Here is a 25170-nt window from a genome sequence, read left to right on the forward strand (position 1 = left end):
TTGTATTAGAAAAACAATGCTCTACATCAGGTGCAAGTTGCTTTTTGTCTATTGGTCCGTCTATGACAGAAAAAAAAAATGGAGACTAACGCCATGAACATGTGTTCAGAGATCATGATTTGCATTAAACTCCAACTCGTACGAAAGGCTTTTTATGAGGATGCCGCAAATCTGCAACTCTCAAGCGGTGTGAATCAAATATAAGTGAATCCGGCAAAATGTTCAGAACCCCGGTAATATGTTGTATGCTGGGTGAGTACGACCCTACTTATTTAATTTCTGTTTGTTCTGGGGTAGCTATGAAACCGTCGAAATGGACTTTTTACTGTAAAATATTTATTTCGATATTTAAACTTACGGAATTCTAAATACGAAACATACCAAACTCCTAACATGTCCTCTCGAGTTGTTGTCTAATTATTAAAGCTAATTATCACCATTATCGTTATCATTAGTTTCTCAATATTTTTCTCTTTCCATACAATTTAAAATAATTGAATAATAATCACCCCTAATAACACATTCGTATATGTTGTTCCCTAGGTTCGTACCACTTTAAGTATATCTTGACTTTCCATTTGTGACACATTAATATCCATTTTGGAACGTCCTGTGAAATTTAGCCAAACCAAACAGAGAAAAATGTCAGGTGACGAATATTTGGCACTGTTAATTAAAACAAAACAAAACAGACTTTAAAGATATTCTCATTAAACTTTTAGTTCTTAATCAGACATGGATCTCTTATAAATTGGATTCCTAAAGCCGTTTAGATTCTGTATAGTGCAAAGTAGGTTTCCGTAGAGCGTTCGGATGAGGCGTTATTCAGACATCGCGGTACCCAACCTTTAGAGCTTTCATATTGTTGTTTTGTCATTAAAACTCAGAGTAGATGACTGCTGACTGCTCGCCAAGTTGGACGTCATAGTTAATTAGAACATATTTCTCTTCTAAATTATTCTTCTTTTGTGCCCGAAAGCAAACTTTATACTCAACGCATTGCTCTTCTTTTAAAAAAAAATATATGGGCTCTGGAGGTTCCGCAGGTTCCGCGGCCTGCTGATCCATAGTTTTGTAACTCCCAAGAACATGGAAAAATCCTCACAAAATTTTGGAGACCAACCCCTCAAGATTCAAATTGTGCAAGTTTTATTTGAGCGCTCAGATTTGATACCCGATTCACTCGCTTGAAATGTGAAACATTTTTTTCTCTGGATAGCACATTTTACATCCTTTTCATTCGTTTATAGTTCGGTTGCGCGAATAACCCGTTTAAAAAAAATTTTCCAAAGGACATTCCTGAGGGTCTATCGTATCCTTAAAAATGTTTCCACATGTGAAAAGTTTTGTTCAGCTAGTTGGTGAATTGCGGAGATGCTGCATTTTTTTATAATTTCTCCGTCAGCTCCCTAAGAAGGTAATAAAATTCATGAATGTATGTTAAAGGGCACGTAGCAAATAAAATGCATCAGTACTCGTCTTACTCGAAATCTAATCAACTTTTTCATTGTTTCAAATGTTACTCTTGAGATAACAATCAATTTATTTGTTCATTTTCTCTTCTACAGTCATCCTTCGTTTGTTGATGAAATTGCCAGGGACAGGTGAGGCGGCTTCATTCCGATTTAATATTCAAGTTCCTTTAAATAGACGGGAAAAAAAGATAATACCCGACCAATTATCATATTAATGAGTTATAGACTTCCTTTTAAAATTACATTGGATTGCGATTTAAAACGTGAGTTGGAAAGCAAAACAAAAAGTCAAAGAATAAGGGTGCTATTACCCTGATCTCCCAAAGATCCACTTTTAAAACCTGGCCTGATTCTAATATTTGCTTCAGGGATGTAGAGGGTGTTAATGCCCATCGTCTGTTATTAAAATTAATGATATAAAAAATACTTTCTCGTCTTTATCATTATCGCTCAGTCAGTGTTGCTATCTTCAGTATACATTTTTCGTTTATTCATTTATTTTCTTCTTATAGAGTGCCAACCGACCTGTTTCAAAAACTCCTCTTACATTTTTTCGAAAAGCAAAATTTACAGGTTTCCTAACAATGAAGTCTGCTCCATCTTGGGAGGTTATTTAGTCTCCATCGAGACTGAGGAAGAATGGCAGTTTATCAATCATGAGATTCAGAAGCGTGGTACTTGGAATACTTCGACTACTAATGCGTGGCTCATTGGTTTGGCGAAGAAAGACGGGGTTTGGATATGGAAGAGTGGAAAACAACTGAATATCTCAAAATGGCGAGATTCTGAGCCAAATGGGAACGACGAAAGGGCAGAAATATCCATGAACGGAAGCCTCTTTAATGGTATCCCTCGGAATAATAAAGAAGATGCCTACATTTGCGAGATGCCCGGAGGTAAGATCACATTCTAACCATAAAGTATATAATGTGCTGAAACATTAGCAGTCTTGCACTTGTGTCATGAAAATTGCTCTTGCTTCTTAAAAGTAAAAAAAAACATAGTTCACAGAATATACTCTGCTCACCTAACTTGAACGTGTGAGCTATGAATGAACTTTTAGGCATAAGTAGTTGAACACACTGCCCATGAAATTTCCGTAATCCGTGTTTCAAAAATTAAGTGAGTGTAGGCTTTTTGTTTTGAGCACAACATATCGAATTACTTTTATTTTTGTGTGTCCGGGTGTGAGTTTCTCGTACAAGTCAGTGATAAATATGTTATTCGCCGGCTGGAAGATCTGTATTGAGTAATACTGTGCCCAAGGTCTTGAGTACTGGTAGTGGAGATAAATTACACAGTTTTTCCCAATACGGACCGACCTTGGCTGATAAATAACAGTTTTTTCCTCTTGAAATTAACTAAATGTTTTCCATATGAGCCCTAATGAGTTAGGGTTGTAAGAGCGGCAAAACCTTCCTTGAACTGAACAAATTTTGAGCTAGTAAATGGTAGTTGAAACAGATTGAGTAAATGTAAATAAAAAAGAGGCCTCACCGAAATATTTATATTTGGGTAATGAAAAAGGTAACTTAAGAGGCCTGCAAACAAACTTTGAAACATTTTTTGACGAGTATCTGTCACAATTTGACACCTGTCAATTAGAGAGCGCGTAACAAAAAAACGCATGCACCCTTTAAAACAAATCAACAACGACAACGGCGCTGGTTTGGCAAATAAACTGAACTGCAAAGTAATTTTAAGTAAAGTTAAATCTATGTTTTGAAGTTGTGGGAGTTCCCTCGTTTGTTTGCTGCAATTGCGAGTGCAACTCTGGTCTTTCATCAAAAGGGGAATTTTAAAGCAGCTTTTCCTTGTTGAATTCCTTTGTTTATTGTTGCGAGATTTACGGTACCAATGTCCAATTTGAACGGACCTGCAAAGACTTACCGAAAACGTATTTGAAGTATAAAAGACCTAGCTCACTGTTCTCCAAGGAACAAATTTTTTGAGAGAATTCAGATACATAATGAATGAAATTACCATTAATGAATTCAACTGTGAAGAAATACCTTACGTTTTAACTTTCTGAGTTACTTCTAGTAAGGTTTAGGTTATTTACAAGCGGCTTTTAGGCAGCGCGTTAACCTATCTTATGACATATTTGCTACCAATATTCATCTCAAAACCAATTTTTTTTGCAGGGAAACAAAGTTATCTAAGAGAGAGAAAGTGAGAATTAATAAGTTATCGATCGGCTTGATTTGCTCCAAAACGATTTGCTTAAAAATACTGTCCAGCCGGCAAAACGAAATAATTTCTTGAAAAATAGCAACAAAGCTAGAGATGTAATCGGCGGCTCGCTCATGCGATATCGTGCCCGTGGGCAGAGATAGGAAAACCCGGACCGCGTTAAGTACCAATAAGATTCCAGGATTCTTTACCGTGCCCTCTGAGAAAAACAAATAATAAATGCAGTTCTTTTGAGAAAGGTTATCGGAAAAATCTTGTCGGAATTGTAAGCGATAACCTGGAAGGTATTGCTGGTAGCTTTTAGGTCATGGTTAGACTTAACCTCAGGAATTCAGGGAAACCTAGGAAATGTCACTTTAAGGACGAGGCATCACGGGTTTGAACAACCTGTTTTAATTGCAAGACTTTCTTTAAATTCTAAACTGCATGAGCTAACCCTAATTAATTTATCTTTAATTTTTATGTCCCTATTGATTATCGTTACCCAGATAACCTTTTGAGATTGTTGCGTGCACTTTAAAGTTTTGCTCTTTGTCCGTGACAACTGCATACAATTAACTGCGTATCTCCAGTTGCACATTTGTGGGAACCTACATTCACATTTAATTTTACGTTTTTTTTAAGTCTGATTAGATAGAGGAGGAAGAGTAGGGGGCGGAGTGGGGGAGGTGTCAGCTCAACGAGGAACTAATTAATATTTAAAAACTCGACTACCAAAATGATATGAATTCACAAATAATCTTAGCTGATGTGAAGTTAACTAATCCACAAAAGCAGGTAAGTGTGGCGGACGCCGTAGTGAAGAAAGATGTATGGTATTTATTGACACTGATCAGACAAATACATAGGATGTAAAAAAAAAGGAATTCATTAGTGAATGAGTCACGTTTTCTGTCTCATTCGTTTTTTTCCTTTGTTGTGATTGTGATTATAATCTTTTTATGTTATCATTGCTATTATAATTATCACTTTGTTTATCATCATTTGGATAATTGTTTTTTTTTTTGTTTTCATCTTCATCATCATGTAGAATGCCCAAATATAACTTTTAAAAACTCTTGGTACATAATTTCGGTGGATGGAGAGTCCTGGTACTGGAGCAGAGACACTTGCTCAAGTCTAGGCGGGGACCTAGTTTCCTTTGAAACCCAAGAAGAATGGAATTTGATTAATGACGAAATTCAAAGGCGAAACACTACGAACTATGAAAATAAATGGAGAATTGGTTTAAAAAAAAGGGCCAGGAATTGGACCTGGGTGAGTGGAAGACCGCTGACTATATCCAAATGGGGACAAGGGGAGCCAAGCGGTGAACACGACGCGGCTTTCATGTACAAGAGGTTCCGTAATAGCGAACAGGGCGTATTTGGAAGTGATAATGGGACAAGTGGGAAAAAACAGCATGCTTATATTTGTGAGATCCCCGAGAGTGAGTTGATATGTTGTTGTTGTTGTTGTTGTTTTTCTTTTTTTAATGTTATTTTGAGAAAACTCAAAGGCACTAGGAGCGCTGAAGGGCAATAAAAACATTATTTGCTAACGTTTGTGGTACTCACGAGAGAAGTTATAAAAACCCTCAGACAGTCAGAATCAAGTTTACACTTACCTTTGCGTAAATCAAAATATGTTTGAAACAATCCCAATGAACATTTTCACGATATACATGTCTAACTTTAACCTTGTAAACAGGGGAAAGCTGCAGATGGTTCTGTTACTATCACTTTTACGAACAACAACAGTTACGAAACTGATGGTGAATACCAATTGTAAAGAATTATCAGTCCAATTGCTCTGTTGGATGATAGCACGTGATGATGTGAAGAGCGTTATCCTTTTGTGAAGAGCTTGTGACTCATGTCGGTTAAGAACCATGCCAATTATCGTTTTCTAAAACAAATACAACAGACTTGCAGACTTATTTGTTCTTCGCATAGGGGAATCAATTTTAAGTTTACTGTATTCTATTTTAATGTCTGATCATTTGAACTGTAAAGTTGTAGGGGCTAATTTTAATGCAATGCGAAATGTGCAGTGAGCATAATAAACTGACCATCGTGCATCTAATCCGAATATGGCGGGCATTTCGATCGACTTAGTAACCACTACTCTATAACGAGGTTAGTAAGGATTACCTCAGTTCTCATACATCACCAGAGGGTGTAGATACATTTTCTTGTCTAAAAGATAGTCAATACTGAGGTGGAATATATTTGATGTTCTGCTCACCGAAAAGATAAACATAGGCATGCGTAGCATGGGACACTTTGGGTTCTTAACCCTTTCAGTCTTGAAACAGGAAAAGAGAATAACTTTAAGTCCAGAATTGTGTAGAGAATTCATTATTTTTCAGTGGTGTTAGATAATGCGCTTCGAAAACGTGACAAAATGCAGATCGTTTCCGAGGAAACGACACGTAGTAAAGTGAAGTCTTAAGAGGCAAAATGGATATTTGATTAGTGGAATATTATTCAAGAAAACGCAGAACAGGATATTGAAATATTGTGTTACAGCTTTTTAAGCTATTAGGGAAAAGTCTACAGAATATACTTCATTCTCTAGTATTATGGGGTCTAGTTTTCGAAAAACATTCTACAGCCGTATCTAAGCAACAATCACACAAGACATGTGCCAACGACAAATAAAATGTTGAGGAAACAATAAGAGCTTTCTGTATTACTGATAAAAATCGAGTGCGTTTAAGAGTTTTGAACGTTATTGGCGGCCATTTTTTACTCCCCTTTCTGTCCGCAGTTTTGCTCTCGCAGTGTAATAGTAAGGCAATTTTTTGTATGATGTGGTCTTGATTAACATTTTTCTTTAAAGACTCCTCAATACCTTCAGTACCTTCGTCGTCCTCACTATCATCCAGAGTAGCCTTTGCAACCTCACCATCACCATCACCATCGTCGTCGCCACAACCATCGCCCTCGCCTTCGCCCTCGCCATCGCCATCGCCATCGCCATCGCCATCGCCATCCCCCTCGCCATCGCCATCGTCATCCCCGTTGCCGTCGCCATCGCCATCGCCGTCACAAGTTGAGCAGCTTGTATGTTTTCTAGTCATTTACCGTTTTTATACATATCGTTTTTCAGGATCTCCTCTGCTTACAAACGTGAGAGACAATATTTTTCATTTTAGGCAAAGGAGTATGTTTCAAAATTTGGCGGAATAAATATTACCAGAAGGACTTCCCTACAGGTATCTAATTTTATATGACTTAAAGGCTTTTTAACTTTGGTATATGTTTTTAAACGATAAAAAGGTAAATATCTGATCTTTAAGGATAAACGACCATCGAGCCATATGAAGTAAAAATGTTGAAGCTTAAAAAATAATCCAGGCCCCTAAAGGAGTTCTCCAGCCGATGAATACCCTGGACACCATTTGGGGCCTTAGTATAAATTTTATATATGAGACTGGCTGTTCAATGACCTGGAAATATTTTACGTAATTGTAGGAGGCTGTTACTGTGTTTGAAGATTTCACCTTAAAAATCAAGAACGTCACAAAAGACAAGGCCGGCATAGAAGAGGTTAAAACACTGAAAAAATCCATCTTTGAGGTGGCAGAGGCCGTCGAGAAATTTGCTCTTAATTACGGCAACCGACACCTGAGAGGAATGAAGCCTTCAGAAAGGATCGTTTCCCCCAAAATTGGTGAGTTTGCGGCCTTCAGTCCGGCTTAGTTTCAAAGTCTATTCCTCTGTTACTTACTGACTTGCTGACTCACTGAGCTGTCTAATTTCCTATGGCTAGATGGTGTAAGAACTCAGCTATTAGCCCAACGTATCAGAATGTTATTGCTGGATGTCATCGATTCATCTGTGTTTTTTTTCAATTTGTTTGATACTTTGATTTTTCGCGGTGGAGAAGGAAATTGAACGTTTTCTTAAACAATCAACAAGAGAGAATAGGAATCCTTCAAATTGTGAAACCCTTCTTCTCGATCTGTATATTGAAACTTTTCTTAAATAATAGGTTGGTGAGTAACACTTTACTAAATAAAATTGTCAAATCTAAGAAATGCTTTCCGCTTACTTCATACCATACACTGAGCTCAAAATTGGCCTATCGTCTGCGATGTACATAAATGCAAGATTTTTAACCGTACGCTTCAAAATTCTCTAATGAACTCTATAGTTTTCCAACGAAACGGTTCGAGGAACGAATTGAGTTTTCACAATTTTAGTCCGTGCAGTACTACTCACTTTTTTATCAGCCTTACATTGAAAAAACTTTATAAAATGGTTGAATTTGTCGAATAGTCGTGGAAGGGCAAATACGATACATACAATACACTTTCAACCCATAAGATTATGAAATATTTGTGTACACCACAAAATGGAAGTTTGTGTAGGTGTGCTATTGTAAATTTCACCGAGGGTGCTTTCAATTGTAATTTTTCTTTTCGACAGTTTTGGTCATTCAAAAAGCCTATCGCCAGAATGCAAGTGGCTTCAACTTTGAGGAACAACGATGGCGAGCAAGAATCGATATCGCTTCTTCAACTTTTGAGGAAAATGGTTCGTATTAACTATTTTAATAACTTTACTTTTAGTATTACCTTGGTTTCTTCGATAGAAATTTCTGTATCGAAATAAAGCCTCATGTAAAGGCGCTTCCTTAGTTTACATAGTCTATCTTCTTTAATCACTCGCCCTCCCTAAAATATCACATACCTCAGAGCCTGATAAAAATTTCATTCTTGTGTGCTTTTTTTGTTGTTGTTTGATAAAATTTTTTTGCTGATCCTTGGGGTTTAAAGGATCAATGGTGGTTGCATGTGTGTACAAGGATTTGCATGACCTACTTCTGACAGACCAAGCCATGAAGAGTGAAACAGACAACCAAAGGTGCCGTTACTTTCATATTACTCCATGTCGTTTACCTCAAAAAACACATAACACGGATACACATAAGATCTAAGTTCAACTAAACTGAACTGAGAAACTTTCCAAAAACCTTAACTAGGGTTGGAAGACTCCCTGCTTGTCTCTGACCATTCCACCTTTATGAAAAATTGGCCTGAATCTACAAAAAATATGTAATATTGCTTCCTTGGTTCTGGTCCATTTTTAAATACAATTTCTTCATAGGTATATCAACTCCAGGATAATGGCCGTAACTATGAACCCCAAGTCAGAGAAATTGCGAGAAAATGTCATCCTACAGTTCAGAAACCTAAAGGTAACATGAAAATTAGTTTCTATGCGTTGTTTTGATTTATTCTGACAAGATAAAATCTATTTTCAGGTCTTGACGGCAGAGAAGCGCTGTATGTTTTGGAGTGGCCTCAGCAAAAAGTAAAAAAACTACAATATATTATTATATATTATATATATTATATATTGTATGGTACTTATTCCTTCTTAAATTAAATTTAGTATGGAGGAGAATGAATGAACTTTTTCAGATGCTTTTGCGCAGATGAACACTTTCCTGGAAGCCAACATGTTGTCGTTTTTATAGAGGGGAAGTCTGATTGAAATGTTCTCGCAACTATAACTACAATAGAAGAAAATCTTGGCGCAAAATTGTCAAACATCACCTCTTCCCCAAACAATGAATAATTTTTTTTAACTTTACTTTTTTATTCATTTGTGACAGCTTTTCAGAGGAAGGTTGTCATGTAATTACATCAAAAAGTAACTCAGAAGAAACAGTTTGCAGTTGCAATCATTTGACGCATTTTGCCGTCTTAATGGACTACGACGGTAGCAGAAAGGTAATAAAGTTATTTTTGCCTTACTTAATAGTTTTATGGGCTCAATGAACTAACTCAACGTTGTCCTTTAATTTTTCTTTTCTTGACACAGCTCACCGAGGAGGACGAAACCATTCTGAAAGTTGCCACCTACGTTGGACTGAGCCTTTCCATAATCGGGATACTTTTAACATTAATACTTTATTCTTGCCTCACGTAAGTAATGCACTTGATTAATAATGAGGTAGATTCTTAACTCCCATCAACAAGGCTGGTGAGAAAAGAGATCTCAATGCCAATCTCCATGCAAACAAGAACAGTCATGTTGGATAATTCACAAACTCAGGCTACATTTCATGCCCCATCACGAACTTTTGAACAACTTATGATTTCACTTTTTATGAATTTTTTAGGCTTTAGACATTTTCTTCGTAATATTTTCTTTTTTTTGTCCTCTTTGGAGCTATTTACTGACTTTCTTCTTTCCTTCGCTGTCAAGATTTAGTTAATTTTTTTTGCCATATTTTTCTGTGTTGTTGCTTTTGTCTCATTCATTCTTCTTCTTTTTAATATTATTTTACCAGAGATGTTTGTAAACCTCTCTCTCAAATTCGAATGAGTGTTTCTACGTCCCTTGGGGCTGGACAGATCATCTTCCTCGCTGGAATAAACGCCACAGAAAACAAAGTCAGTAACCTTTCCTTCTATCCGTAGAATGAATTTACTCTTTGCACCGTAAATATCTTCTCGAAAGAAGCACGTTAAGAATTATACCAAAACTCGTCCTTTCCACAGGCTGCCTGTGTTACAATAGCAGCTCTGATGCAGTATTTCTTGATGGCCGCTTTCTGTTGGATGCTGATCGAGGGAATTTATCTCTACTTCTTCGTTGTGAAAGTTTACAACATTAACACCAAAATGTACACGTATCACGTCATCTCATGGGGTAAGTAAACATGCACTGGTAACTGTAACCATGCTTTCTGATCGCCAAGTCTGGTGTTGTCATGTAGTAAAGTGTTTCGATTTCCTTCCTTTATTTATGAGTAGGTCTTCCAGTGATCATGGTGGCCATTTCACTTGGCATCGCTGCTGGAAAAGAAGGGTTACAAAGCTATACGAATGATAAATAGTAAGAAAAAATTCAAGGGTTTCTTCTTGCTCTTCTCCTTTTAATTTGTTGTATTTAAATCTTTGTTTTGTTTTTGGATATAGTTTGAAATCGGTATCATTTTATTTTCTGACAATTTGTGTTTCTTTCTTGCGTTTCACACCCTCGAGTTTAGTTGCTGGCTTTCCTCGACTAACAACCTGATCTGGATATTCGTCGCCTTTGTGGCTTTTATTGAAGTTGTGAGTTAATGATTAGTGTTGGTGACTGTGTTTGGTATACCTTGGACTAATTGCTGCTAAAGATTTTTTCCTCTGCTCTGTAAAACGAATTAAGTATTTATGATATGACTCAAGACAATATTTACCATTTTCTTTTTTCCTATTTACTCGCAAAAAGCTTTGGACGTAGCCGCTGTTTGTGGGGATGCTGGTCAATTTTAACCTAATGATGGTCTTCAATAGCGAGAAAAACTTTTGGAGACAATGTCCTCACAGGCTTAAGATAGCTTCATAAATTCTCCAACTTTTACTACATAGTATGAAAAAAAAACTTCTCCCCCTTCCTTCAACGCAAACAGAACTCATAAAAAAAAACAAAACAAAACAAAACAAAAATAATATGAAAAATATGAAAGGAGCGGGAAGAGTAGGATTTATTGAATTTATGTAATTTAACATGAGGCTATGCTTGGCGTGGTTCTTTCAGTTTAGGCACTTTTGTGCGCGATTTCCTTTGCTCATTGGCAGAGGATCGAAGCTCCTAATCTTGGTTCCCCGGTTAGGGGCTCTATTCCCAGTAAATTACTCTTCATCCCACGCTTGTTACCGAATTAGTAACTTCCTTGGCAAAGATCCTCCCCTGCTTTGGCTATTTGACTTCCATATCTAAATAATCACTTTTGATTTTTGTATATTTTAGCTCAACATTTTGATACTCCTACGTGTAATAAGGGAGATGACCAATATGTTGCAGCCAACAGGGGCAGACCACCATTTTCAGCAAATACGGTGAGAATCACAGCATAAAACTTAAAAAATAGTGGAAGACATTGCCATGCCCTCCTGTGGCGCTATATTTGCCTAGCTTTCTCATTCCTTAATCAATAAGGCATCAACATATCTAACAATGAAAATTCATTCTCAAAGGAAAGTAAAAGAATGTTTTTTTCTAACTCCTAGTCTTGGCATCAAAACATGCACGGTGATGATTCCCCAGCTGGGTGTCACGTGGCTATTCGGTCTCCTCTCGCCTGTACATATAGCTTTCGCTTACATCTTCACCATACTTAATTCTACTCAGGTCAGTGTTTGATGGTAACTGTAAAAAGTCATTAATCTCTATTATTTATTTTACTTTCTGACCAACTGAGACACCATTAGGATGGTCAGATTATATTGTTTTGGAATTTTTAAAACAAAAAGGTGTTAACTATGCAAGAGAAGACAGACTTCTTTTTCAATTATAAGATGCGTAATCTTCCTTCCTTCTTGGAAATCTTAATAGATATTTGACTAACTTGTTTGCATATTGTAAATATTAATGAACTTGAAATCATTTTTATGCTGCAGGGTTTCCTGATTTTCGCTCTACACTGTGTGCGAAACACTCAGGTAAGAAAAAAAGATTGAACTAATTATTAACTTTATATCATCAAGTTTTAGAGTTTCAAGAAATATGCTAGTGCTAAGAACCATATTTCGCGTTGCTTGTCGATCTGCAGATCAGAGAGCGATTCAAAAGAAAGATGAACATCGTTTTTCCATCTTCTATAAAAGACAACTCCACAATGAAGAGCCCACAGGTCAATCCAAATGAGGTTTGGAATGTATGGGCAATTTAATTGCAGTCTTTTGCTGAATTTGAATCGAACTTGTACTTAAGTTAAATAACCGGATTCAGCCAACCGGAAATAACAACCAAATACTTAGAACAATCACTTAGTTAACAGAAATAAGTCGGTTACGATCGGTCTGAGTTACGATCTCCAAGTAAAAAGAGGTCTTTGTCTTCATTATTGTTTAAGCATTCAACTAGTTGTCTTTATAACCTATCACTTTTAAGATAATAAGTTTATTTTCTAGGTGATTGTATATTTGCAGGCAGGAATAATCGAAATTCCTGATGGCTCCGTATGCTGATGACTGCTTTGTTTCACTTACTTAGTTTATAAACTTCTTATCAAACACTGTTATTACTTTTAACTATAAGCTATGGATAGTCACTGAAACCATTAGTTTCTAGAAATTTCTAGAATACGTAGTCATGTTGACATGCATAACAAAGGAACTTTCTGCAAAATTTTATTAGGTTGCGTAGCTATGGTGTAACACCACCAAAATGGTTGTTGTAAGCTTCTGGAATTATCTGGAACACTTTGTACAAAAGGACTCAAGTTTGTTGTTGTCGGGAGTGACTGATTTTTCAGAAAGTTATAATGAAAGAGAGCTATTGTGGAAGATTGTTAATTTCGAGGAACTGGAGAGACAACTGTGAGATTGTGTCAGTGGTGAGCTAAGATGTAATTTGCAATGGGCTTAAATAAGTTTATTCAGCATAAAAACTGTACTTCCTTAAAGAGTCGCTCCTTAGTTGGAATATTAAAGTTGTTTAATAGTTATCTTTTTGTCGGTTAAATTGTACCGTAACAAAAAAATGCCCATAGCAGTAGCAGCTAAAGTTGACGTTCAAAGCCATATCATGGTTCAAACAGGAAAATGACACCGACATTACACTTTTAAATAAACAAATAACTTTTAACGACATCCCCCGTTTAACTCTCCAAACCGATTTCCCGAGACGCAGACTACACCTTTTCGTTATTATTCTAAAATTATACATTTACCCTTGAAAATGTTTAGACAAGAAACTAAATATGCAGGAATTTAAAGAAGGTCATCCCTAATTCACAGATTTTCCCGTGAAACCTTTTTTTACTGATTTAAGCAGCCAATTTAAACAGACACACTAAATCAAAGCCCAAAATCTTATCTTTACAGTTTTCTACTAGCACTGTCTTTAAATTTACTTCGAAGTGTTCGTAGAAGGTAATTAAGGTGCGGTTTCGTAAAGTACTCAAGTAATTATAAGTAGGCAAGTGAGCTTAATTAGCGAATTGCGAGTTTTTTATTGTAATGTATTGTAAGTCATGTTCTGTTTAATAATGTAATGTAAGTAACATTACGCTGTAAGTGACTGTTACTAAGTGACTGTTAGTATAAGTAAGAAATAAGTACTAGAGACTAATCTAATAAGTACAGTAATGTTATAAAGAGAGTGATGTCGAGTAATGTAAGTAGGGTAATGTAAGTTTAGTTTTGTACAAATGTTTCTTCAATAAATGTTTATTACATTAAAAAAATTAAAAATTAAGTTGACATTCAAAGTTGTTGCTTAATGAACAAATAGATCAATACGCAAATGGTTAAATAAATAAAGTGCTAATTTAAAAAGGACAGAAAAACCCTTATGATTGGGTCGTTTTTGATCAGTTACATTTGCCAGTTTTTTTCGCTTTTTTTTTTTTCAGCATCCCTAAGATAAGGAGTACCATTTTGAATCGAAAATACATCGAATTATTTGGAATTCAATAGAGGCGACACTAGCCGGAGATGGTATAAACCAAGTTTATAATCCCTTGCGCAAACTTCATCAAACAGCCATTAAAGAACTTTTACACAGAGACGACAATTTAAAGGAAAAAGCTCAGCGATAGAAATGCGGAATATTTCCAAGGGCCTGGCTTTCAAATATCATTACAACGGAGAGGCTAGCATTGAAGAGGAATTTCAACCAGTGAAAGAAGGAGTTGATGATGTAGATGTGCCTAACTCGGTGTAGAACAGGCTAGACTACGTCATACCGATTTATAAAATCAGCATGGATGAAGAAGGGTACGATTTAGGCGGAAGAAGTAATAAAAAAAGGAATATTCTTGAATGTACAACTACATTTCTCTTTACACCGCCCAAATGCGATATGTCAAAACGTTTCAAGCTTCGATTGACGAACGTTATTGCAGCTAAGACTATTGGATATTCCAGAATAAAGAACCAATTATTCCATGAGCACAGAGAGATACTTGAGAGTACAATGTCTGGCCCACAGGGCACATCAGTATGACCAAGGAACGTCTCCCACTCAGGCCTTTTGACCCCACCGCTCCTTCTAAAATGTTGGATATCAAACATCTGGACACAAAAGTTATTTTGAGCGGCTTCTTCATCAAATTGGAGTTATAAAAAGTATTTTAATACCGTGAAGTTTTTCGATTATATTAAGAAAAACAATTCTCTACATCTTTTGCGGGCTGCTTTTTGTCTATTGGTCAGTCTGTGACTGAAAAAAGGGAGACAAACGCCATGAAAAAGCTATCAGAGATCATAATTTGCATTAAATTCTAACTCGTGCGAAAGCGTTTTATAAGGATGCCTTATATTCGCAACTCTCAAGCGGGGTGAATCATCCCGTGATGCTAGTGTTCTGTCAGTTGCTTATTGACAGAAAAAAAAGAAGATCACCAGCCCCCGCAAGACCGTAAGTAAACTGCCTGTAGAATCATGATTCGGCTGGGATGATTCTGATGAGCGTACGCACGAATGGGCGAACAGACGAATGGGCAACTGTAGCTTAGAGACAATAGGCACATTTGTTTCCCTGATAAGATCAAAAGACAGCGCTGTTTATGCACTGGCAACCAGCACTCAGCAACCAATCAGAACACTAGAAATAATCTTTTCACGGAGGGCAAGAAATACATAATTTTCTTTTGTTAAGCGTCGTTAGTAATGTGAAATCGTGGAAAATTTGGCAGAAAACGTACCCATTCCCCAAGTCAGATTTGATAAAAAAAAAAGAGGGTAACATTGAGAAGAAACTTACGATATGAGCTATGTTCGATTGGCTACTATTCATTTGATATCCATTCTGTGGTCATGCGGGAATATTGAAAGTTAGCCTTTCTTCTTTGCCACTTTGCAGCGTTTTTTTAACAACTAAAACGTATCTCACAGACAGTTGCTTTTCAGTCCAACCTTTAGAAAACGACTGTATTCGGGGTGATATAGAACAGTTTTAAGCCTTTCACGAGGAGAAAAAGAAACATCCTCACATGTGTAACCTCTTTTTCACCTTGAGTCTGAAAGCATTCCGTTCTTTCTTTCTTTTGGCATATTTTCTCTATTGCTATGATTCCTTTGTGGTCATGAACTAATTTTTTGAAGGGTAATTAACTTGAATACTCGACAAAGTCCCTCGTCCAAACCTCTCAAACGCAGCTTACAGTACCGTTCCTCTCTCTTTGTCTTTTAGGCTTTAGTCGGGAGCCCCATCAGCCGCGCATGTCTCAAAAGGCTGTCAACTGCTGGTTCCTGGCCGTGACTCTCCTACGCAACCCATCTTTTATCAAGTATACCACCACCGAGGCCGCCATTTCACAGCATCTGTTGTGACTCTTGGAAGTGTCAACTTTGACGTTCTAGTGTAAACCTTTGAGATTAAGTCAGAAGGAAGAACACTCTTCTTTCTTTATGGTTCACTTTTCCGGAGATCTGCTATAGCTTGGGGCAAAAGTCTCCCTCGTGTGTTACCACAGTATAATACATTCTGTATCTGGGTGTTGCTCTTGTTGTTGTTGTTTTGGTTTTTTTTTTTTGTATTTTAAATTTTTTTGAGTCAAAATGTGACTCCCCTAATGAAAGCTACTCTAAATTATGGGCTAAACTTTATTAAACACGTAGATTGTGGTAGAGAAGTGACCAAGGAAGCACACAAAGTACTCATTGGAAAACAACTTAAGATTGTGGATTTTTATTGCTGGCTTCGGAAATGGGAATTCTATTATCTGACAAACATAGAGGCAAATGGTAACATTTGCAATTTAAGATGAAGTGCTTTTAAATCTATTTCTCTGTAAACGATAGTGGATTCTTAATATTGATCAGTTTTATTTGGTACATTTGAATTTTATCATTTTTTTTAAAGATAATGTATAAGGTATTGGAAGGTAATATATACAAAAAGAACAAGCAGTTTGAGTTAGGCTAAAAGCCAAGTATATAGGAAAGAAAAAAAAGAGAAAAATAATAAATAAATATTGAGTTTGCTTGGGCGTTTTAAGCGAAAGTTTTTTGGTTTTTTATTTTTGGTTTGTTTGTTTGTGTTTCTTTTATTTTTTGTTTTTGCTTTTGTTGTTGCTGTTGTATTTTTTCCTTTAAATATTATGAAAATAAGAAAAGTAAAAATTGGCGCACGATACCAAATAACGTTGTGAATTAATGAGGTCCGTGATTAGGGGAAAGACTTGGGAAGGAAGGTGTGGGTTTGGAAGAGGAGCAAAGAACCAGCGGCAAGAAGGAATACATAGTTGACAGACAGCTGTGAGCATTGACCACACGAGTGTTTTGGCGAGGGCCGATTTCTTTCACACGTGCGAATATATTCATTTACAACTAGCCACTCTAATATCTTGAAGACCTCTGATTTTTCTCGGAAAAAATTAGCGGAAGTGGAAAGTGAGGTGGAAGTGAAATATTGGATTGGTGGGACTACCGGCGAAACCGGATTTCATTCAATTTTGTTGGTCTATTTTTACCCACGCGGGGATCCCGGTCGTATTCCCGCTGACTCCCTGGTACAAATCCCCTCACTAGCATCCCGAGAGAGATCCCGAGAGGTGTCCCGTGGGAATCTAGGCGGGAATTTGAGAAAATACCGGCGTACACTCCAGAGGGTAATGACATCAAGGAACTCGTCTTTTTTGTCTTATAACTAACCATTTCATTCTTTCATAAATTTACGAAGACGGTACAATCGAGCAACCGCTTTTAACTGAGTGTTATCACCATTTAATATAGGTTAACAACAAAAGACAAGAAAACAACATTTTAAAGCATAATTTATGATATCAATGTTTAGCTTTTTTTAAAAAAAATCGCTCTAAAATGTTTCGAATAACCTTAACTAAAGGATGATGCAGGGTAAAAACAGAACAATAAATTAGAATTCTAACAAGTAGACCTCTTGCTAATTACCCAACAAATGGTTTGCGTGATTTTCTTGCATAATATTTGTCAGATGCAAATAGTCCTAAGAAGAAAGATAATCTGCAATCCGTTAAGGACATTTGAACTCCAAATACTAACATCGATTTTAGGAGACAAATATGGAATAAATTTTACTTCAGAGACAACTCGTCGTTTTATTCGAGTGATTCCGCTCTAAGTAACCGTTCCGTACAACCCGAACAGGCCGATGGGAGTCAGTCAAGGATGACCACAACCGCTTAATCGGAGACCACCGCTGACCACCGTTGTATACTAAAAAACTGCTATAAGTGTAAATGTTTCTTTTCAAGCTAGAGTTGGAAAGTCGATTCCCGGGTTGATACACGCGCAGGCGATAAACACCAAACCAACAGCCCAAAAAATAAGCACTATTCACCAGTGTGGTATATACTCAAAACCGCTGTAAGATGGGTAGATGGATTAGGGCTATGGAGCACGAGGAGAAAGTCTAAGCAGACGAAAGAAGCCTATTAAGTCCAGCAATTCTTCAGGAAAATTCTTATCTTTACCTTCTAAAATCGTACCTTTCAGACTCTTGAGAACCCCACCTGTGATGCTACCCTTGAAAACACGTAGCTATTCACACTCCCATCCCGGGAGGATAAACAGAACCTCAAACCACACCTCCCCCCTTCTCATGGCTCTTTCGTAAATGATTGTAATATATGCCATGGTCAGCAGTGAACTCCTGCTAGAACATCTACGTTGTCGCAGTTTTTTAGATCTGGGGTGAAGTCAGAATATCAGGGCTTATTGACTTTTCGGATCCAGTACAAAGTCTTTAAAGAAGGAAGGAAATTTATCCTTGCTCGCCTTCACCTCGGTGAATATCTCGCGTCAGCTTCATTAAGCATCTCAGATGGAACATAACAGGAATGCGTGGCCGTCTCTCCCAGGTTGATCCTTATTTCCAGGATTTTTCCACGGCTTGTTTTTCCCGGTTTTCCTTACTCCTTATAAACCAGCACTCTAAATTCGAGTTGCAAATGCCACCTTCTAAAACGTTTTTATTTCAAATCAAGGGTCTCCATGAGGTTAACCGTTAGCCGTATATGGGTCAAAAAACTAGCTGTCAGGTGTAAAAATTGAACAATTTTAACCCTTATTTGTGGAAAAATTAACTTTAAAAATCTTTCCCTTCTACAATGTGTTATTTAGTGTTAGTCTGGGTTAGCCGCAGCAGAAAAATGGCCACAATTTTAACCGTTAGCCATAAAAAGTTCTTATCGGTCGGCCCTCGGTTTAAAGAAAATTTCGGTTTTTTTTAACATGCTGTTTTAGTTAAGTTTGCAATTGTGTAAAAAAAAGCATCCATATTTTCTACACTCGACGTACCATACCGACCTAGGGTACCTCCCATGATGAGGACGCTTTCTATAAACAGAATAAAGCACCATCTCCCAAAGTGAAATGTAATTTCTTTTTTCTTGCCTCTTCAACTATATATGACTAAACATAATATCGCTTTACATACTAAAAAAACGCGTCGCGTGACATCTCAAGGAACGGCTGCCAATGAAACTGGCAGAAATAAAATCTGAAAATATCGAAGTCTATATCTCACTTAATAACTCTATTCAAGGAAATGGGAAGAGGCTGAGCGAATAAGACATGGGTGCGCCCACTACTCCAAACGAAAAGATGTGACAAAACATCATATCTGTCGCATAACGTGCTCAAGAAGTGCATCGCGTGACATCTTAAGAAACGGTTGCCAATGATCGATTTGAACAGTTATAGAGTCGAAGTAGTATCGAAGTTTATCTCTCATTCAGTAAACCTATATAAAGAAATGGGCAAAAGTTATCAAGCGAATACTACTTCAAACGACAAGAAATGGCTTATGCAGGTTGATGCAGATATGTTATTGATTTCTTCTTCCATTCTAACAAAATACCAAGCGACTTGTTTCATTGTTTGACATTTAAATGTTAGTTTATTGTACTTAGATAGTAAGTAAACAATCTAATCGGAGAAACTAAATAAATCATGTGGCTTCAACTTTCCAGCTCATTCTGAGCCTCCTTCAATGCTTTGTAAGTCATAACTAAAATTATAAAATAAAACTTCTGGTTTCGCCTTTGCATCGTTCTGCTTGTAAAAAAATAACACAATTTATTGCATTTAAAATTAAAGGAGAAATATCAGAAAATTAACCAACACAAAGACTAAATCCTGGCCATTACGGCCAAAATCTGTCATTTTAAGTACCAATGACTGTTTACAAATCCTCTAAAAGTTAATCTCAATTTCCATTTGACATAAACCAAAAGATAAACTAGCAATCGGACAACTAATTATTCTCTAATTTCTATGGAAATTCTCCACTCATGCACATGGCTAAAACAGCTTTGCATCACTCATGAGACGAAAAGCGATAAAGAAATAAAAAAATGTGGAAAATGTTTTCAAGACGTTTCAACTTCCACTTAAACGTAACGCCTTAATCCTCTTAGTTGGTAATACTTAGATTAAAAATAACTTTTACATAGCTAGTCATGATAATTTCAAGACATCATATGAAAAAAAACCAGTAGTTTCAGCAGGATCAAATATCAAGCTCGTAAGAGCAGTTCAGACAAACAAAAAGTCAACTTTTGAATCAGTTCTCTTGTTGAACTTGACTTTGGCCGTCATTTGGTTCTTCCTGCTTTGAAAAGAAGACTCTTGACAAATATTTCATCGGTAGCTTACTGGTTTATGGTCCAAATATCTGCGTTTGCAGGTATCCTAAAACTCCCTGGGATTCCAATGCTCACTGCCTTAACTGAAAAATAAAAGAATCTAAGTTTAGGGAGGATAGCTGAGTTGCCGTGAAATATTTCTTAGTACTCCAAATGATACATTGCACAACAGGATTGTTTTTAAAAAATTGCTTTTTCACTCCTATCAAGTTTCCTAAAAAGAATGTTATCATCGTAAACGTGTCCTCTTGATTATACTGCATTTCAATTTGTCGGAGCAAAACATAAATTGGTAACCCAACTGAAACATATAGGCAACAATTATGATTTCATGTAACTTTGTACTGAACAGAATGTGTAAACAGAATATATACTTGCTTCAGCTTTGAAATATCCTTGAAATCCAGGTTGACGTCGTCACCAATGAGTACAAATGGTGCCCAGTAAATCACCCTCTTGAACTCTTCAATTTCTCTCATACACTTCATGGCCTGATTGAGAGCTTCACTCGCCTTCTTGCCTTTGGCGAGTGCATCGTAGAAGAAACTCATGAATTCCAGGGTTCCCTCGTCGCCAAGCGCCCACAAGGTTACCACAACAGATCTGGCACCGGCACCCAAAAGTGCGCGCGCCATGCCGACCACACCCTCGGCCATGACCTTTCCACGAGCAGTGTGACTGCAGCTAAGTACAACCAGACGTGCTCGCAACCCAGCTTCTATGACATCTTTCATCGTCAGTAGATAGTCTTTCTCTTGCGGCTGAGGGTTATCTCTTGTGGTGTTTGGTGCCAGGATAACTTCTCCTGTTTCCTTTTTAGCGTGCGCTGCAATATGAACTAACGCCACTGATGATATTCGTTTTAACACTTCATGTTTTGTTGCCATTTCTCCAGTAAGGGGGGAAACATTGAGGATACGTTCGATCATCTTCACTTCTTTCCTTGCTCCTGGAAGTTGCTCCAAGAGTTCCCCCTTCAGAGATGATGTGTTTGAAACGTGGGTCGCCGACAAGTAATGCACCAGTCTTCATGTGAAAGTCAGCTGGGCAATCATGAATTAGTTGCAACGTCGTCAGAGAGGGAAGGACACGAATTCTGAAAGAATCACTTAGATATGATGAGTTGGAGTCCTGCAACGCTGCAAAAGGCACAAGGCAAGATTGCCCCTCTGGAACGAATGTTATCTCGTTGCCTTCGATCAGGTCAGCAATAGGAGCGACGATGATGTCATGCAGCTTCTTTAAAGCACTTGATTGGGAGTACCTCACATCAACTCGGATCACATCATCGGCCATTTTCTTTACTGTCGGCGAATCAGGAGGAAGACTTTCGATTTTAACAGTATCTCTTTCACGGATCTCCTTCAGAACAGTTTTGTTCAGCTGCTGGATGAGACATTCCAATTCATTCTCAAACTTATAATCATTGACGTGTACCTGTCTCATCTGGATGTTAGCTTCACTAAGGCGAACCCAGAAGTAAATGCAAGGTCCATTAATAGCTATGAAAACTGTGTTAAATGGAACCCAACTCAGAGAATCAAATGATGCGCTGTGTGTTGAAGAATCTTTAGGCTGATATCTTGTGTCCATCAGATCTCTCAGAGCTTGAGCGCGTCCTTTCTCTGCGGCAAGAAGAGCCTTTACAACTTGACCTTGTTTGAGATTTATACGCCACAAGCCTTTGTATGCACTTTGGTGCTGATTACGATATGAAATCTTCCACCGATCGTTGAGTTGAAGACTTGCCCTGATATCATCATACAACTCTACACTCGAGTGATAATAGTCAAAGGCCATCACAAGATTTCCTAGGCACTCAAAACTTCTTCCAAGAGAATGGAGTGAGCACGCCTCTCCAGTCTTGTCTCCCAGTTCTTTGGATATTTCGAGGCCACGTCCAAAACACTCGATTGCCGTTTCCAACTCTCTTTGACAGAGATGATACTCGCCGAGATGGCAATAACTGGTTCCCTCTCCGGCCTTGTCTCCCACTTCTTTAGCAATTTCTAGACGACGTTGATAGTACTCCACTGCTGTTTTGAACTGTCCTAGTCTGTTATAGGCGTTGCCGAGACTGCCATAAAAATTTCCCTCTCCGGCCTTGTCTCCCACTTCTTTAGCAATTTCTAGACCACGTTGATGGTACTCGATTGCTGTTTTGAACTTTCGTAGACTCTTATAAGCAACGCCAAGATTGTGATAACTGATTCCCTCTCCGGCCTTGTCTCCCACTTCTTTAGAAATTTCTAGATGACGTTGATGGTAGGTGATGGCTGTTTTAAACTCCCCAAGACCTTGATAAGCGTTGCCGAGACCGCCATAACTTTTTCCCTCTCCGACCTTGTCTCCCACGTCTTTAGCAATTTCTAGATGACGTTGGTGGTACTCGATGGCTGTTTTGAAGTCTCCTAGACTGTCATAAACGTTGCCGAGATTGCCATTACTTTTTGCCTCTCCGTCCTTGTCTCCCACTTCTTTAGAAATTTTTAGATGACGTTGATGGTACAGGAAGGCTGTTTTGACCTCTCCTAGTCTGCCATAGGCGTTGCCGAGATTGCAATAACTTTTTCCCTCTCCGTCCTTGTCTCCCACTTCTTTAGCAATTTCTAGATGACGTTGGTGGTACTTGATGGCTGTTTTGAACTCTCCTAGACTGTGATAAGCGTTGCCGAGATTGCAATAACTTCTTCCCTTTCCGGCCTTGTCTCCCACTTCTTTTGCAATTTTTAGATCAAGTTGATGGTAGTTGATGGCTGTTTTGAACTCTCCTAGACCTTGATAAGCGTTGCCGAGATTGCCATAACTTTTTCCCTCTACAGCCTTGTTTCCCACTTCTTTACCAATTTCTAGACCACGTTGATGGTACTCGATGGCTGTTTTGAACTCTCCGAGACTTTCATAACCGTTGCCGAGATTGCAATAACTTTTTCCCTCTCCGTCCTTGTCTCCCACTTCTTTAGCAATTTCTAGATGACGTTGGTGATACTTGATGGCTGTTTTGAACTCTCCTAAACTGTGATAAGCATTGCCGAGATTGCAATAAATTCCTCCCTCTACGTGCTTCTGTCCCACTTCCTTTGCAATTTCTAGATGACTTTGGTGGTACTTGATGGCGGTTTTGAATTCTCCTAGACCTTGATAGTCGTTGCCGAGATTGCCATACCTTCTTCCCTCTCCGACCTTGTCTCCCACTTCTTTACCAATTTCTAGATCACGTTGATGGTACATGATGGCTGTTTTGAACTCTCCTAGACCTTGATAGTCGTTGCCGAGATTGCCATAACTTCCTCCCTCTCCGGCCTTGTCTCCCACTTCTTTAGCGATTTCTAGATGACGTTGGTGGTACTTGATGGCTGTTTTGAACTCTCCTAGACTGTCATAAGCGTTGCCGAGACGGCAATAACTGATTCCCTCACCGGCCTTGTCTCCCACTTCTTTAGCAATTTGTAGATGACGTTGGTGGTACTTGATGGCTGTTATGAACTCTCCTAGACCTTGATAAACGCCGCCGAGATTGCTATAACTGATACCCTCTCCGGCCTTGTTTCCCACCTCTTTAGCAATTTCTAGATGCCGTTGATGGTACTTGATGGCTGTTTTGAACTCTCCTAGACTGTGATAAGCGTTGCCGAGATTGCAATAACTTCCACCCTCTCCGACCTTGTCTCCCACTTCTTTAGCGACTTTTAGATCAAGTTGGTGGTACTTGATGGCTGTTTTGAACTCTCCTAGACTGTCATAAGCGTTGCCGAGATTGCCATAACTTTTTCCCTCTCTGGCCTTGTCTCCCACCTCTTTTGCAATTTCTAGATGACATTGGTGGTACTTGATGGCTGTTTTGAACTCTCGTAGACTTCGATAGGCGTTGCCAAGATTGCCATAACTTCTTCCCTCTCCGGTCTTGTCTCCCACTTCTTTAGCAATTTCTAGATGACGTTGGTGGTACTTGATGGCTGTTTTGAACTCCCCTAGACCTCGATAAGCGTTGCCGAGATTGCAATAACTTCTTCCCTCTTCGTCCTTGTCTCCCACTTCTTTAGCAATTTCTAGATGACGTTGATGGTACTTGATGGCTGTTTTGAACTCTTCTAGACTGCCATAAGTGATGCCGAGATTGTAATAACTGATTCCCTCTCCAGTCTTGTCTCCCACTTCTTTAGCAATTTCTAGATGACGTTGGTGGTACTTGATGGCTGTTTCGAACTCTCCTAGACAATGATAAACGCTGCCGAGATTGCTATAACTTCTTCCCTCTCCGGTCTTGTCTCCCACCTCTTTAGCAATTTCTAGATGACGTTGATGGTACTTGATGGCTGTTTTGAACTCTTCTAGACTGCCATAAGTGATGCCGAGATTGTAATAACGGATTCCCTCTCCAGTCTTGTCTCCCACTTCTTTAGCAATTTCTAGGTGACGTTGGTGGTACTTGATGGCTGTTTCGAACTCTCCTAGACCATGATAAACGCTGCCGAGATTGCTATAACTTCTTCCCCCTCCGGTCTTGTCTCCCACCTCTTTAGCAATTTCTAGATGACGTTGATGGTACTTGATGGCTGTTTTGATGTCTTTTAGACCTAGATAAGCGCTGCCGAGATTCCAATCACTTCTTCCCTCTCCAGTCTTGTCTCCCACGTCTTTAGCAATTTCTAGATCACGTTGATGGTAGGTGATGGCTGTTTTGAACTGTCCTTGGTCTTCATAGGCGATACCGAGATTGCAATAACTCTTTGCTGTACCTTTTAGCTCAGCATTAGTTTTCCTCATTAATTGAAGCAGATGTTCGTTGCTGTTTTCAATCTTAAAACGTGTCAAGGGTAGATAAATCACGGGCGGATTTTCTTAAATGCAGTGAAAATGTGTATTTTTAAAGTAATGAGAGTATTGGATAGAACCTTAAAAATGGAATGATAATTCGTATGTGGGTTTCTTGAAGATA

The 25170-nt window shown here is 38.2% G+C and overlaps 2 protein-coding genes across 2 annotated transcripts in view; one reads left to right on the forward strand and one right to left on the reverse strand.

The window, feature by feature from the left end:
- The first annotated feature begins 160 nt into the window (after nt 1-160).
- LOC149052034 (uncharacterized) lies at nt 161-13851 on the forward strand. Its single transcript, XM_089180140.1, has 20 exons — nt 161-187; nt 1930-2371; nt 4699-5097; nt 6492-6715; nt 6808-6867; nt 7127-7325; nt 8084-8191; nt 8434-8521; nt 8765-8855; nt 8922-8971; nt 9276-9393; nt 9485-9588; nt 9957-10059; nt 10168-10318; nt 10423-10504; nt 10659-10725; nt 11405-11493; nt 11665-11785; nt 12055-12096; nt 12207-13851. The coding sequence occupies exons 1-20, from the start codon at nt 161-163 to the stop codon at nt 12324-12326; spliced, it is 2685 nt and encodes an 894-aa protein (XP_089036266.1). The 3' UTR covers nt 12327-13851.
- Nucleotides 13852-19455: 5604 nt separating this feature from the next.
- The window catches only part of LOC149052035 (uncharacterized), a 7050-nt gene continuing 1335 nt past the window's right edge, over nt 19456-25170 (reverse strand). The window contains exons 3-4 of the mRNA XM_089211977.1: nt 20606-25031; nt 19456-20314 (exon numbers count right to left, since the gene is read on the reverse strand). Coding sequence (XP_089068103.1) covers nt 21102-25031 — 3930 coding nt within the window. The 3' untranslated portion in view covers nt 19456-20314; nt 20606-21101. The remainder of the gene's footprint in view (nt 20315-20605; nt 25032-25170) is intronic.

This window comes from Pocillopora damicornis, chromosome 1 (assembly GCF_964200805.1).
Source record: "Pocillopora damicornis chromosome 1, jaPocDami1.2, whole genome shotgun sequence".
NCBI classification, from domain to species: Eukaryota; Metazoa; Cnidaria; class Anthozoa; order Scleractinia; family Pocilloporidae; genus Pocillopora; species Pocillopora damicornis.

Coding starts and splice junctions, on each gene's coding strand:
- LOC149052034 (XM_089180140.1), top strand. CDS start 161: ATGCCGCAAATCTGCAACTCTCAAGCG. Junction 8,522..8,764: donor AGTGAAACAGACAACCAAAG/GTGCCGTTACTT, acceptor ATTTCTTCATAG/GTATATCAACTCCAGGATAA. Junction 9,589..9,956: donor ATACTTTATTCTTGCCTCAC/GTAAGTAATGCA, acceptor TTATTTTACCAG/AGATGTTTGTAAACCTCTCT.